The sequence below is a fragment of the Elaeis guineensis genome, chromosome 1 (genome assembly GCF_000442705.2).
Source record: "Elaeis guineensis isolate ETL-2024a chromosome 1, EG11, whole genome shotgun sequence".
NCBI lineage: Eukaryota > Viridiplantae > Streptophyta > Magnoliopsida > Arecales > Arecaceae > Elaeis > Elaeis guineensis.
Window position 1 is genome coordinate 3,129,760 of NC_025993.2, and position 12,325 is coordinate 3,142,084.

Sequence of the window (12,325 nt, forward strand, 5' to 3'; positions counted from 1 at the left end):
ATGACTGATAAGGACATTGTAAAAGATTATCATTTTCTTTGACACTATTATCTAACTGTAGTCTGAGCTCTCGTCTCTACCTCTAGTTTTATTGATTAGCACATCACTCTCCCTTATGTTATCCAAAATTTTGATATCTAGTTTTAGAGAAGAGAATACTGGACGGGTGGAGGAGCAGCAAATTTACCATATTCTAGCATATATGTTCATATACATATTATAATTATTGTTCTTGCTGTGACAATAGTGTTTGCAATGGATGAGTTCTATTGTATTTGCACATATTTGGCTATTTGTCCTCGCTAGGTCATAATTGCATTTGATTCAACTCGTGCTCAAGTTTTAGAATGCTGTGGATATATATTAAGGTGAAACATGCTGCCATGGTAATTGCTCCATTATGATATGGATATCATAGGTTTGAAACAAAGAACTAGCCTCTTCTTATATAGAGGGTAAGGCTGTGTACATCTAACCCTCTCCAAACTCCAGTGATAGGAACCTCATGCAATAGGATGTCCTTAGATTGCTAAAAGGAAACATTTTATCTAGCACTTCTGAAAAGAGATTTATTTGTGTCCTCAGTCAGATTTTTTTTTATTCCCAATATCTTTTTTGGCACATTATCTTAGATCATTAGTATCATGTTCTGGACTTATGCAAGACACAAACTTCGATGAGGGTATATATTTTTTCTTGTGTGTTTGGTATATAAGATTCGACTGTTGAATGTTAATTGACATTCTGAATATTTGTTGATCCAAATTTTTATATTTTCTTTTGTTGTTTCAGATAATTTGGTCAAGATGACTAAGAATGGATTTGACAATACAACATTAAATGCTCCTATGGTATGACAGTTTAAGTGCAGTTCATATCTTGGCTAAACTTACTACTGAGAACTATTTGTTTATTTCTTTTGTTCATTTTGCAAGGTCTTTTGGAACATATCGCAAAATCTTGTTTGCTAGTATGGGCCAATAGATGGAACATCATAATATATTTTGTTGTAATCCTGTCAACAGAAGGACATAAGTGTAGCTGCAATGCATAGATTTCCTTCCTTGTATAAAACATGGACCATAATATTGTATCATTGTTAACAAATATAAATACAAAATAAATTATACTATTGCTTATTTTGTCCATAAGTGCTATAGTTCGTTCACTTCTTTAGTGATGATAGATGTTTTGAGTACTCAACAAATAAGAGGAAGCATACTCATTTCACTTGTCAAGAAAGAAGGTGAAAAACTTAGATGATGCCAACATGTGTATTTAAGATCAAAGAAAGCCCACTGTAGGGTCTGGATTCGTATTTTAGGATGAGAAAGAGAAGGAAATTAGGTGAAACTAAGGGAAAGGATTTGAAAAGGTTTTTGTTGACATATTTGGTGAATGGATGGTGAAGAACTCATAAAACCAAGCTTACATATTTGCACCTAAAATATAATATATTTAAAAAATTGAGAAATATAAAAAGATTCTTAACAATAATAGTTATAATTCAAAAAATGAAAATAAATATCAAATTATCTGTAGTGGCAAATAGACAATACTTCGTTTCTTTATGTAACACAAAAGGCTTGGAGCAAGGTATACCGACCATCCTAAACCACCTAGTTCAAGGCATATCGACAACTAGTTGGTTATCGGGTTGGTCCGAGGGTTTGGCTTAGTAAGATATTTAAATAAAGCGGAACCAATCTGAAGCTAGTAGAACCATCTAGTTTAGCTTAGTTCTGCCTGGTTTGGGGACATTCCATTTTTTTCTTTCCCCTTTCATTCTTTTTTCTTTCCCTTTTCTTTCTTTTTCCTTTTCCTTTTGCTTCTCTCTTTCTTTCAATCTTTCATTTTCCTTCTTTTCTTTACTCCTTCCTATCTTTCCTTTTTTTCTTCTTTCCTTCCTTTCTCTTTTCCTTTTCTTCTTCTTTCCTTCCTTTCTTTCTTTTCTTTTTTTCTTCTTTCCTTATTTTTTGCTTCTTTTTCTTTTTTCCTTTCTTTTCTTTTCTTTTTTCCTTCCTTTATTTCTTTTCTTTTCTTTTTCTTTCCTTCCTCTTTTCCTTTTTTTTTCCGGTCTTTTTTTTCTTTCCTTTTCATCTTCTTTCCTTTGTTCTTTTCTTTCCTTGTTATTTTTTCCTTCCTTTCTTTTTTTCCTTTTCTTCTTCTTTTCATTGTTCCTTTCTTTCCTTTTTTTTCTTTCTTTTTTTCTTTACTTTTCTTTCCTCTTTTCTTTCTTTCTTTTTTTTTTCATTTTCTTCTTCTTTTCTTTCTTTTTTCTTTCTTTTTCTTTCTTCTTTTCTTCCTTTTTTCTTTCCTTTTCTTCTTCTTTCCTTCCTTTCTCCTTTTCTTCCTTTTTTTTCTTTCCTTTTCTTCCTTCTTTCTTTCCTTCCTTCTTTCTTTCCTTTATTCTTTCCTTTTCTTTATTCTTTCCTTCCCTTTCTTCTTTCCTTTTCTTCTTCTTTACTTCCTTTCTTTCTTTTCTTTCTTCTTTCCTTTCTTTATCTTTTCCTGTTCCTCTTCTTTTCTTCTTTCCTTTCTTTTTCCTTTTATCTTCTTCTTCTTCCTTCCTTTCCTTTCTTTTTCCTTTCCTTTCCTTTCCTTCTCTTTTCCTTCCTCTTTTGCTTTCCTTTTCTTCTTCCCTTCCTTTCTTTCCTTCATTTTTCTTCTTCTTCTTTTCTTTTTCATCCCATCATGTGAACCATACATCTCAACCTTTTGTCCAATATTAATTGATTAATCACTCTCACCCTCCATACCCAAACATGATGCATAGCATCAAGATGGGCACCTTACTTTCTTTTTTTGTGGCTGTTTAAAGCATTGAATGTTTGTGATAACTTTTATTGGTCATAAATATGTTATAAGTATACCAGTATATTATATCAATTATTTACTTAAGAAGCTTTTAGAGATAAAAATTTGTGTTTACAAAATTTTTTTATGGCTTAACTATCAATAACGAAATGTAAACTTCACATAATTTTAGAAGATATGAGTGCACAACATTTGCAAATTTTATTATGAAATAGGAGATTTGATATTTGTCAACAATTTGAATCACTTAGGATCAAAGGTTAAAATATTGATACTCATACTCATACTAGCAAGGGTCGCAATCTTAGTATCAGACCTGATACTTGTCCTATATTCGTATAATGTCAATATGCTCAGTATGGGTTTAGTTGGGCATAGTGATCCCTCGTACCGAGTATTGGTTTGGTACTAGTATGGTATGATATACCTGATACAGGATGGTATAGCTAGTACGAGGTGGTATGCATTGATACGACGAACCTTGCATATCAATACTTTACAAGTGGTACCATATCGACAGTTGTACGCATATCGGTATTGGCACAAGAAAACTAAAATATATGCCATGCATCATTATGGTACCCAGGTGTATATTGGTATAGTACGGTATGGTATAGTCGATATGCATTGGTGTATACTTGTTATTAAATCTTTGGCCTGGAAGGATTTACTTTACAAACAAATAAGATTGGCTACAGATGGACATTGAGGAGGTAGCTAAGAGATTACATTTCTAATACTTATGGGGTATGCCATTAGAATATTTTTCTTTACTTAAATTGATGTTAGTTTTGATAGAAAAGTGTATACCCCCAAGGGCTCAACTCACTCTTTTCTTATATGGTATAATTAAGTCAATTTCTCCCATAATTTAGGATTTTTTCATTAATATGCCATTTTTTGTTCAACAACTTGAATGTATGGACCATTTTTGTTCACTTAATCTTATTTAAACATGATATATGACCATTGAAGAAGTTGTAAGTGGATAATAATTTACTAAAACAGGCCAATAGCCTAATACATACAATTGGAATGGAGCATGAGCGCTTAGGCACATATGAACACAATATATATATGACTGAATCAATCTATGTACCTGCAACATATATCACTATTTAATCTAATATATAGTGATTTTTCTAAATGCTCCATTTCTGATCATGCCTTTGCAATTGCCATCAAGTGAAAACTAACAATTATGTCACTGGATGGTAAAATTCATGATTGTATAGACACTAATGGAGAACCCAACAATGATGCTTTGTAGAGTAAAAACAGTTAAAGGATAACAGATTATAAAGATAAAAGAGACTAATGGCATCGCAACAAACTTTGGCAAGCTTTGTATATTTGTGATTGCTGGTCACTTGATTCTTTGTGATCGTAATTGTGATCACATGTGCCGCCTTCCAATTGCTCTACCATCCTTCCTTTCTGAATGTCCTTTCTTTTGTTGTTCTTATCATGCATGCATGCATCACCTCACCATTTAACTTTTACTGGATGGCTTTTGACATTGCAATATATTGGACTCCATATATTGCTTAATCTTCTTTTTAGCTCCTTTAGATTTCATGTTTCATTATTAATGACCATCTCAGCATCTGTGATGCTACATCATTGCATGATGTACACCTTCATGTCTCATTATTAATGACCCTTCTCACTTTCATTGTTGGTGTTGTTCTGTCCATTTTTGACCATCTTTCTCAGCATTTATGATTGGGACTTGCCTTTGAGGCATAACTGCATCTTTTCCTGCTTCATGTGCTGCACTTATAATTCATCATCTCATGTATCATCGCTCTTTTGTCCTAGAACTAAACTGAAATGCTCAAAAATTTTAAGCCTCACAGTTTTTTCTTTGACTAGCTCTCCAGTTCTTTAAGCCTCACATTTGTCTCCTGGAACCTACATTTCTTTGAGCTTAGAAGAAGAAAGGAGAGCTTTCTGTGGTTGCCTTAGGGGTAATAATAACAGCATAGTGTCTTTAGGTGCAAGCTTGTTTTTTGGACATCTTTTAGCTAGGTTTCCAATTAGAAAGTAAATTCAATGATAAAATGCCATTAAAAGTGAGGGGATGAAGACAATTAAAACCATACAAGCATAAGAACACATAATCAGCTTGAAGCTACATTCAAGGCTTGAATGTCTAGGCAAGTCGTCTTGAAAACACACTTACCAACTGTAGATTCAGAATGTAAATTTGGGTCTTGATGTAGCAATTTGTCCTTATTTCCACAAATTGAAGGTGAAGGCAGTGTGGTGGAATGCTAGTTGTCATGGTCTGTAAGTTTGGCTGGGAGTTTGGAACTGAATTGAAATGGAGATTTATTTATAATTTTAGCTGAAATTAACTTATGATGCCAAATTTAAAAGATATACACATGTATACTATATACTTAAATATCGGTAATTTTGTCAGAATTTGAATTTTGCAAGTTTCGAGCGAATTAGAAACATATAGTGTCCAAAAGAAATATAGAGAAGTAATTTTTTGGAAAATTGATTCTCCTAAGCCATAAAACACTTAGATATTTAGATCACCATGTGCTAGATTATCATTAAATAATAAATGATATACTGCACACTAATAGGATGCAAAACATGATATCTAATTCATTCTGTTGGCTATTTTTATTTTTCTTCTTATTATTATTGATATTGTAATTTTATTGCTTGCCAATACTATTAATACTGGACCCATAAGTTCTGAAAGTGCTGAACAGAAACTGAATTATTGGCTTGACCGAAACAGTAACTGGATAGAGTTCTTGAAACTTGTCTTTGGTGGAGCATGACCTACCTGTATTTCCTGATAATAGCACAATAATAGGACATAGAACACCAAGACCAGCCACTTTATGTGGGAGCATCCTAGCAATTTCATAAAATGAGAGTACTTGGTAGACTCATAAAAGATTACACAGCACCCTGGTCATCATTACACAGCACTCTTGCCATCCAAAATCTGACAACTAAAGGAATCATTCAGACTTTGTATTCATCCGAAGCCACTCTAGATTGGATGATGGGATAATTGAGGTACACTTTATGGATTTATCTTAGTCAACATTCACTTGGATGAGAAAAACATCTGATAATCTGCACTATAAGATAATATGTGCTTGGAGCTTCATATAGCATCTATCTTCCAAAAGCTTGCCATCTTCCATAGGCATATTTCTTAAAATATTTATATAATTTATATAAAATGCTTTTATTGAAGAAATACAGTAATCCCATTAAATGCTTGTTTTTCAATTCTTTATTTTGTGTTTTGAATTAGCTAGTAGTTGAGCCTTCAAATACATCTTTTTTTTTGGCATAAAAAATGACAAATATTACTGATCCTCCAAATGACTTAAATTTTAAGGCAGGAATAAACCTTAATAACACCTTAAAAAGAATATGTATGATAAATAGAGAAGATGTTGTAACACTGATCACAAAGAGGTAGAAAAGGCTTCAATAATTTTAATTTCTTCAAGTTGCATTTTTTCAGTGAAATGTTGTGATCTTCAGAATTTTATCTTGCATTGGCTTATTTAGATATTGCTCTTCTTGATTAAGGTGGATCCCGGGCAACCTGCCCCTTTGACTTGGCAAAAGAAAATTAGTGATGATGGGAAGGCAAAATCAGAATTTTCTCTAACCATTCTAGATAGGCTCTTTTTGGTAAGTATTTAACATTGGATGATGTCTTAAATTTTTAATTAGAGCAATACATAGTACTACATTTAATGAGATTGGTTATTAGATGAGCAATTTGTAATTGCCTATTATTATCAATTTGGTTATTCCTTTCAGTTATTTAAATGAAATGCTTGTAGGTTTTGAGCTTCTTTTGGTTTTAGTTAATATGCCTCAAATTGCAACCACCAAACTCAGAGCATCATATCATTTGATTATTGTCCAAATTACACTCCTAATTCCTAATCTATTTTCTTTTAGATCTTAATGCACTTCCCTCTTATACATCTCTATATTCATGATTCTTGAAGAAAGAGCTTGTATTGTAGACACCTTCGGGCCTGATTTTTCTTCATGAGTAAACTGTAATCAGTAATGACCAACGCAAGTTCAGTGACATAGCCTTTCCAAGTTAACCCGAACATATGATTGATACCATCATGATTAGTCTTTTCTGGTCCACACCTTAGCTACTTGAAGCAGGAGTGGCTCTTTTCTTATCTATATTCATAATTCTGTTCTAGTCCCACCTCGTCTAACTCTAGACAGGGCAGGGTGGGTTCAAGGGATTTAAGCATACTCGTTGGGCGGGTTAGGGGTGCCCCAACCCACCCCCTAAGGCAGGTATAGGTCGGGGATCGGTATGTAGTTCCCCGTCATAGGGAGGGTGCAGGTAATGGCATACTTTCCTCATTCCCGCCTCATTGCCATCCCTATTGCTAAGGAAGAAAATTTAGCTCTGCTCATTTTAGCCATGTGCCCTACATCTCCCACACCCAAAGCCTTAGCCATGAACCTTATCCATCCAAACCCAACCCTTAGCGATGTGAACAATTCTTTTTCCATCCCTGATATTCGGAAACCCTAGACATTCACCATTAACCATCCAAAAACAAGCCTTTGCTGCTATTACAATGTCTGTGACATGAAGCCCCATCTGAAAGCCAGTACTCTCAAATTAAGTACTTCCTAGAGTCTCCAAATTTAAGATCTTAGCCAACAACCCTAACCACTTAGCTTTTCCAAATGCATTACCTGATCAGTTTCTTTCTCTAGTACCCAAACCAAAGGTCTTGGGTACCAAATGACATCACTAGCATCTATAGGTGTTGCGTACCATTTCTCTTTACCCTCTTCATCTCACATTTTGTTTAATTTCCTGTTATACTTTTCAACTGTCTCTTTAAGCTATCATATTAACCATCATAAAAACTATTTTTTATGAGTTTCTTTGGGTGCCTAGCACCTTCATGCTGCACAATTGACTCCTAATTCATTCTCTAGGATCATGCTGCGACCTTTTCCTTCTATTTCCATTAATTGTTTCTATTTCTCTCTTTGATTAGGTGTCTTGGCATCCTTAATTGTCTAGTGGCAGTTCCATCTCATCCTATATCCTTTTATAACCTCCCTCTTTAGAGTCTGAAGAGCTTTCATCACTTTTGTCTACAGAGAAAAACTCCAAGAACTGCACACTTTGTAGTGGAGATAGCTCGGGTTCATGCCTAGTGTAAACAGCTGAATTGGTTATGAGCTTACAATTTAGGTGCAAACCTAACCTGTCAATTTAGGTGCAAACCTAACCCGTATACTTAATGACTTGGGACAAGTCTGTTTTCGGTCCATCATTGAGCTTGGTTCATGCATGTTTGTTGCTGAAATCATTATCTAGAAATTATTTTTTAACCAGGTCTTATATATCTTGATTGGTTCTAAGGCAGTTGCCTCTACATATGTTGGGCATGGGTCATGTCCTAATCATGTTAGGTATAGGTCAAATTCGGGTCCCAACCCATCTTTGTCTCCATGCACAACATAATTCAAGGTCGGTGTTACATGGCAGTAAACATATTACAAACAATAATGCAATTAGCAAGTAGTGTGTACAGCATATCTAAAGCAAAACCAAATATGTATTTTAACATCTGTAACTTGTTATTAAGTTAGATACTATGTATTCATGCATGATTGTCTCTCTAGCTATATGTAATGCTTTAGTGATGCAGAAATTGCAATTAATTATCAAAAGACATCACGTCCACGGTCACATTTGAAGAAGGCATTCTATTGGTTGGTCCAATCAATTGGAGGGGTGCTTTTTCTTGTCCTCTATTACTCAAAATTTGATGTAGTGAAACGATCTAAGTTGCCATTTATGCACATATATTTTGAATGGTTTTATTTAAAGATGCTTATAAATGTAATTCTCCTATCATGTCTGTTCTGATAGATGAAATTTCTTATTGCCTAGTTCAGTGGGGTTCTCTAATTGACTGTGAAATTAGAATTTTGGTTTTCTTACCTTTGATTTTAGTTTATCCAAAAGTAACTTAATCCCTTATAAAGACCATTAACATGGATGGATCATGGATGGATGCCTAGATGCATATGTACATATATGCATATAATGTACAATTTTCAGAATCAAGTGTTTGTTAGTGCATCGACATGCATGGAAATGGTAGGTATTCTAGGAGATAACACATGACCTTAAAGTACCAGCATGTAGGCACTTGCTTTTTTCCCTATCACTGTCCAGATTAACTGACTCTTTTACTTTATTTTATGGAAGGCCCCCTTTATTTTTCAATTATCCCGCCATTACATAGAAGAGACTGCAAAAGGACACGTAAGCTATTCTCTAACAGCTAGTGAAGTCTGTTCCTTTGATAAATGTTTGAATCATGCTTTTTGAATAATTAGGCAATATCCCTATCTCATGATCTTTACAACAACTTTTTGTCATTATTATCCTTTTCAGGTTGCAGTATACAACCCCTTCAAAAAGTGGATGGCTGTGTCTTCTCTAGGCATTCCCTTAGGTGGCATTGGGTAGGCCTTTACATTTAACTGCGGCAAGAAATTTTCCACGCGTTTATTGACCTGCATCCATGTTTTATCTGATGCTTATAGTGTAAAGCTCAGAATAACATATTGCTGTGCACTCTGTTACCATGCTGTCAATGTAAGTGGTAAAAGTTGCTTAGCTCCTAGTTAAGTAATGAAAAATCCACATCCAATCTTTCTCATGCTTAAGTTCACAACAACATTCTTATATGTTAATTTCTATAACTAGGAGCTGTCCATGCAAGCTATGGAACTCATTTGTACATTAACCTGGAGAATCATTATTAAAACTCTATGCATGCATGGGTGCATGTGTCTATGTCTGTATTTGACGATGCAATTCATTATATATAAAAAAAATGAAGTTAGATGCATCTTAGACTAAATATAACAAATTCATGTACAAGTGAATTGTAGCTAAAGTGCCTAGTGCAAAGTTCCATCAGGCCGTACAAAGGGAAAAAAAAGGAAAAAGGGGAAGTAATTCAATGCAATCCATCATATACCGCACAACTCCAGGGTGTGTTATTCCTGTATGTGTGTCATTTTAGGGCTATAAGCAACATTATAAGGTCAGGGCATATTAAGATGGAGGATAATTGCTAACAGTAGTTGAGCCCTAACAAATGCATAGAGAAGAGTAGAATGAGTGCTGGTGAAGAAACATTGCTCATTAATATTACATATCCAGTCTATAAAAGGATATAAAGGAGAAGGTTTGAGATGTTCTGCATTGCCATATATCCACAAAAGATAATGAAAATATCCATGTTTGTGTGTGGTGGGACATTAATTTATAAAAGTTTAGAACTGATTTATGTAGGAAATCAGGCTGTTCTAGTATTTCCAAATCAGCCAGTGTTATCTTTTGTTATTTACAATGTTCACCACCTTTTGCATAGGCATGTTATTGTAAAATGCATGGAACCCTTTCGAGGATTGGTAGTTAATGTCTGATCTAGAAAATGCTTGACCCGCCCACCCACCTACCACACACATCTCATTTCCTTTTTATAGTTTGTGCCATGTTACTGCATTGGTGACTGTACTGCATTTATGCTTTTATGCATGCTTGCATTATGTATTTTTGCATTTATATATATATATATATGTCCGTTTTTTTGGTCTGTTTGCACTAATTAGAAATTTAGAATGCAATTCTTACTTCATGCTTGCTTTCTCCAAGCTCTTTCTTTGAGTATCATATACTTGTGTCATTCATGACACATTATAGATAATAATTCTTTTAAGGATATTCATCTCATAATGGTACCATTAGATATGTGATAAACCTTGGTAGCAAGTTCCTTTTCTATTTAATAATACCTATTTTGCTGTGTTTATTTCAGAAATAATTGATCACTGACAAATTTTTGAATCCAGTGCTTGGTTTTACTACAATTTCTATTTTTCCCTTATGGTTGTAAAACTACAACTTTCAGTGCAGGTAGCATAGGGAGAAGCTTTAAAGGTTATTTTCAACACTGGCAATTGTTCCCAGACATATGCGAAGAGAAACCTGTTTTAGCAAATCAGTTCTCTGTAAGTTCTTCTTTACTGATGATAAGCATCATAAAGAATAATAGGCAATGCATTTTTGCAGGAATGCTTTCTACTTTATCTGCTTCTTACTTTGTGACATTTTTAAACTATACCTATATAATTTGGTGAAAAAGAAAGATGTGAAAGAGTCAAAGTCTCATTCAGAAGTAATAAAGAGAATCTAGTTTAAATGCTATGGTGTTCTTTTACATGTACAAACTTTAACTATTCCAAGCTTCTAGCATTTTTCAACATGTAGTTCTGTTATTAGATCAGTTGCAGTCAGTTTGTTCTCAATTATTTGTGCATATCATTGAATCCTGTCCCCACATAAATGGGGTCTTCTTTACTTCTTGTTGAGATAGAATATGGCAGATTTTTTATGTGGCTGTCAACTTATTGTTAAACCAATTCATCCCAAATTCTTAGCCAAGCAAATTTAGGGAAAAAAAAGGAAACTGTGTTGAAATACAGAAGACCAATTAGTATATAGAAAAGTCTATCCTTTTCATCATAATTGAGTTCCTATATCCAAGTAGCAACACTCTGAAATGCTTGAGGATTATCTAAATTGAAGAGGTTAACAGACAAGGTTTAATGTATGGGAATTTCATTTACTTCTGAAGCACAGTTATAACCCGAAGTGTCCAACTGAAAAACACTTGTGGCATTTGCAAACCTTGTATTCATGATTTTCACATTTTATGCAAATCTATCATTCTTTCTATGATTTGAATTTGTAATATTTCCATTAATAACATCTCATTGTAGAGCTGCTTCTGCTTATCTAAATTCACCACAAATGTTTGCTTCTTGTATTTCAGATATCAAATTCCATTTTTCCTTGTGCATTTTCATAATTTGGATAGAACCTTGTTGTTTATGTCCTATTTAGCTACCTTCAGAAATTAAAAAACATTCAAGATTTTGTTGCTCACTATTTTTCTTGTTTCATTCAATCAGCTGATTCAATTGCTAGATGTAGCATGATGATATATGCTATTGACCATTTGATAATTTTAAGAGAATATCATCAAATCAGGTTGTGCTACAATGTTTCAATGAGAAGAAGAAAAGTTAGAGTGTGGAAGCTTAACGAATAATGTCACCTTGAAGAGCGAAAGAAGGAAAGAACAATGTAACATGGAAAATATTAGAACATTTCATGAGAGATGAGTTGCAAATTAATCAACCTCTTTCAATATGTATAGGTTGAATTCAAGTCTTAACTGTCACCAATAATTGTTTTTGTAATTAGCTGTATCATTATATTATGAGTTTTCTTGCATTAAGGTTAATAGTTAAGTAATTACTTCTGGTTGTGTCTGATTATTCATGCTTGTACCCTCTACCCTTAGTAGGAAATCATATGCATCACAATCTAGTGGTCATACATTAGCAATTTTGTTATTAAACAATGGTA

General features: G+C 33.8%; 1 protein-coding gene across 2 annotated transcripts in view; it reads left to right on the forward strand.

The window, feature by feature from the left end:
- The window catches only part of LOC105036407 (uncharacterized), a 36,138-nt gene that overhangs the window by 6,071 nt on the left and 17,742 nt on the right, over positions 1–12,325 (forward strand). For both annotated transcript variants that reach the window (XM_010912183.4, XM_010912175.4), the window contains exons 2-6: positions 793–851; positions 6,394–6,498; positions 9,086–9,142; positions 9,275–9,345; positions 10,803–10,902. In XM_010912183.4, the coding sequence (XP_010910485.1) occupies positions 807–851; positions 6,394–6,498; positions 9,086–9,142; positions 9,275–9,345; positions 10,803–10,902 (378 nt within the window). In that variant the 5' untranslated portion in view covers positions 793–806. The remainder of the gene's footprint in view (positions 1–792; positions 852–6,393; positions 6,499–9,085; positions 9,143–9,274; positions 9,346–10,802; positions 10,903–12,325) is intronic.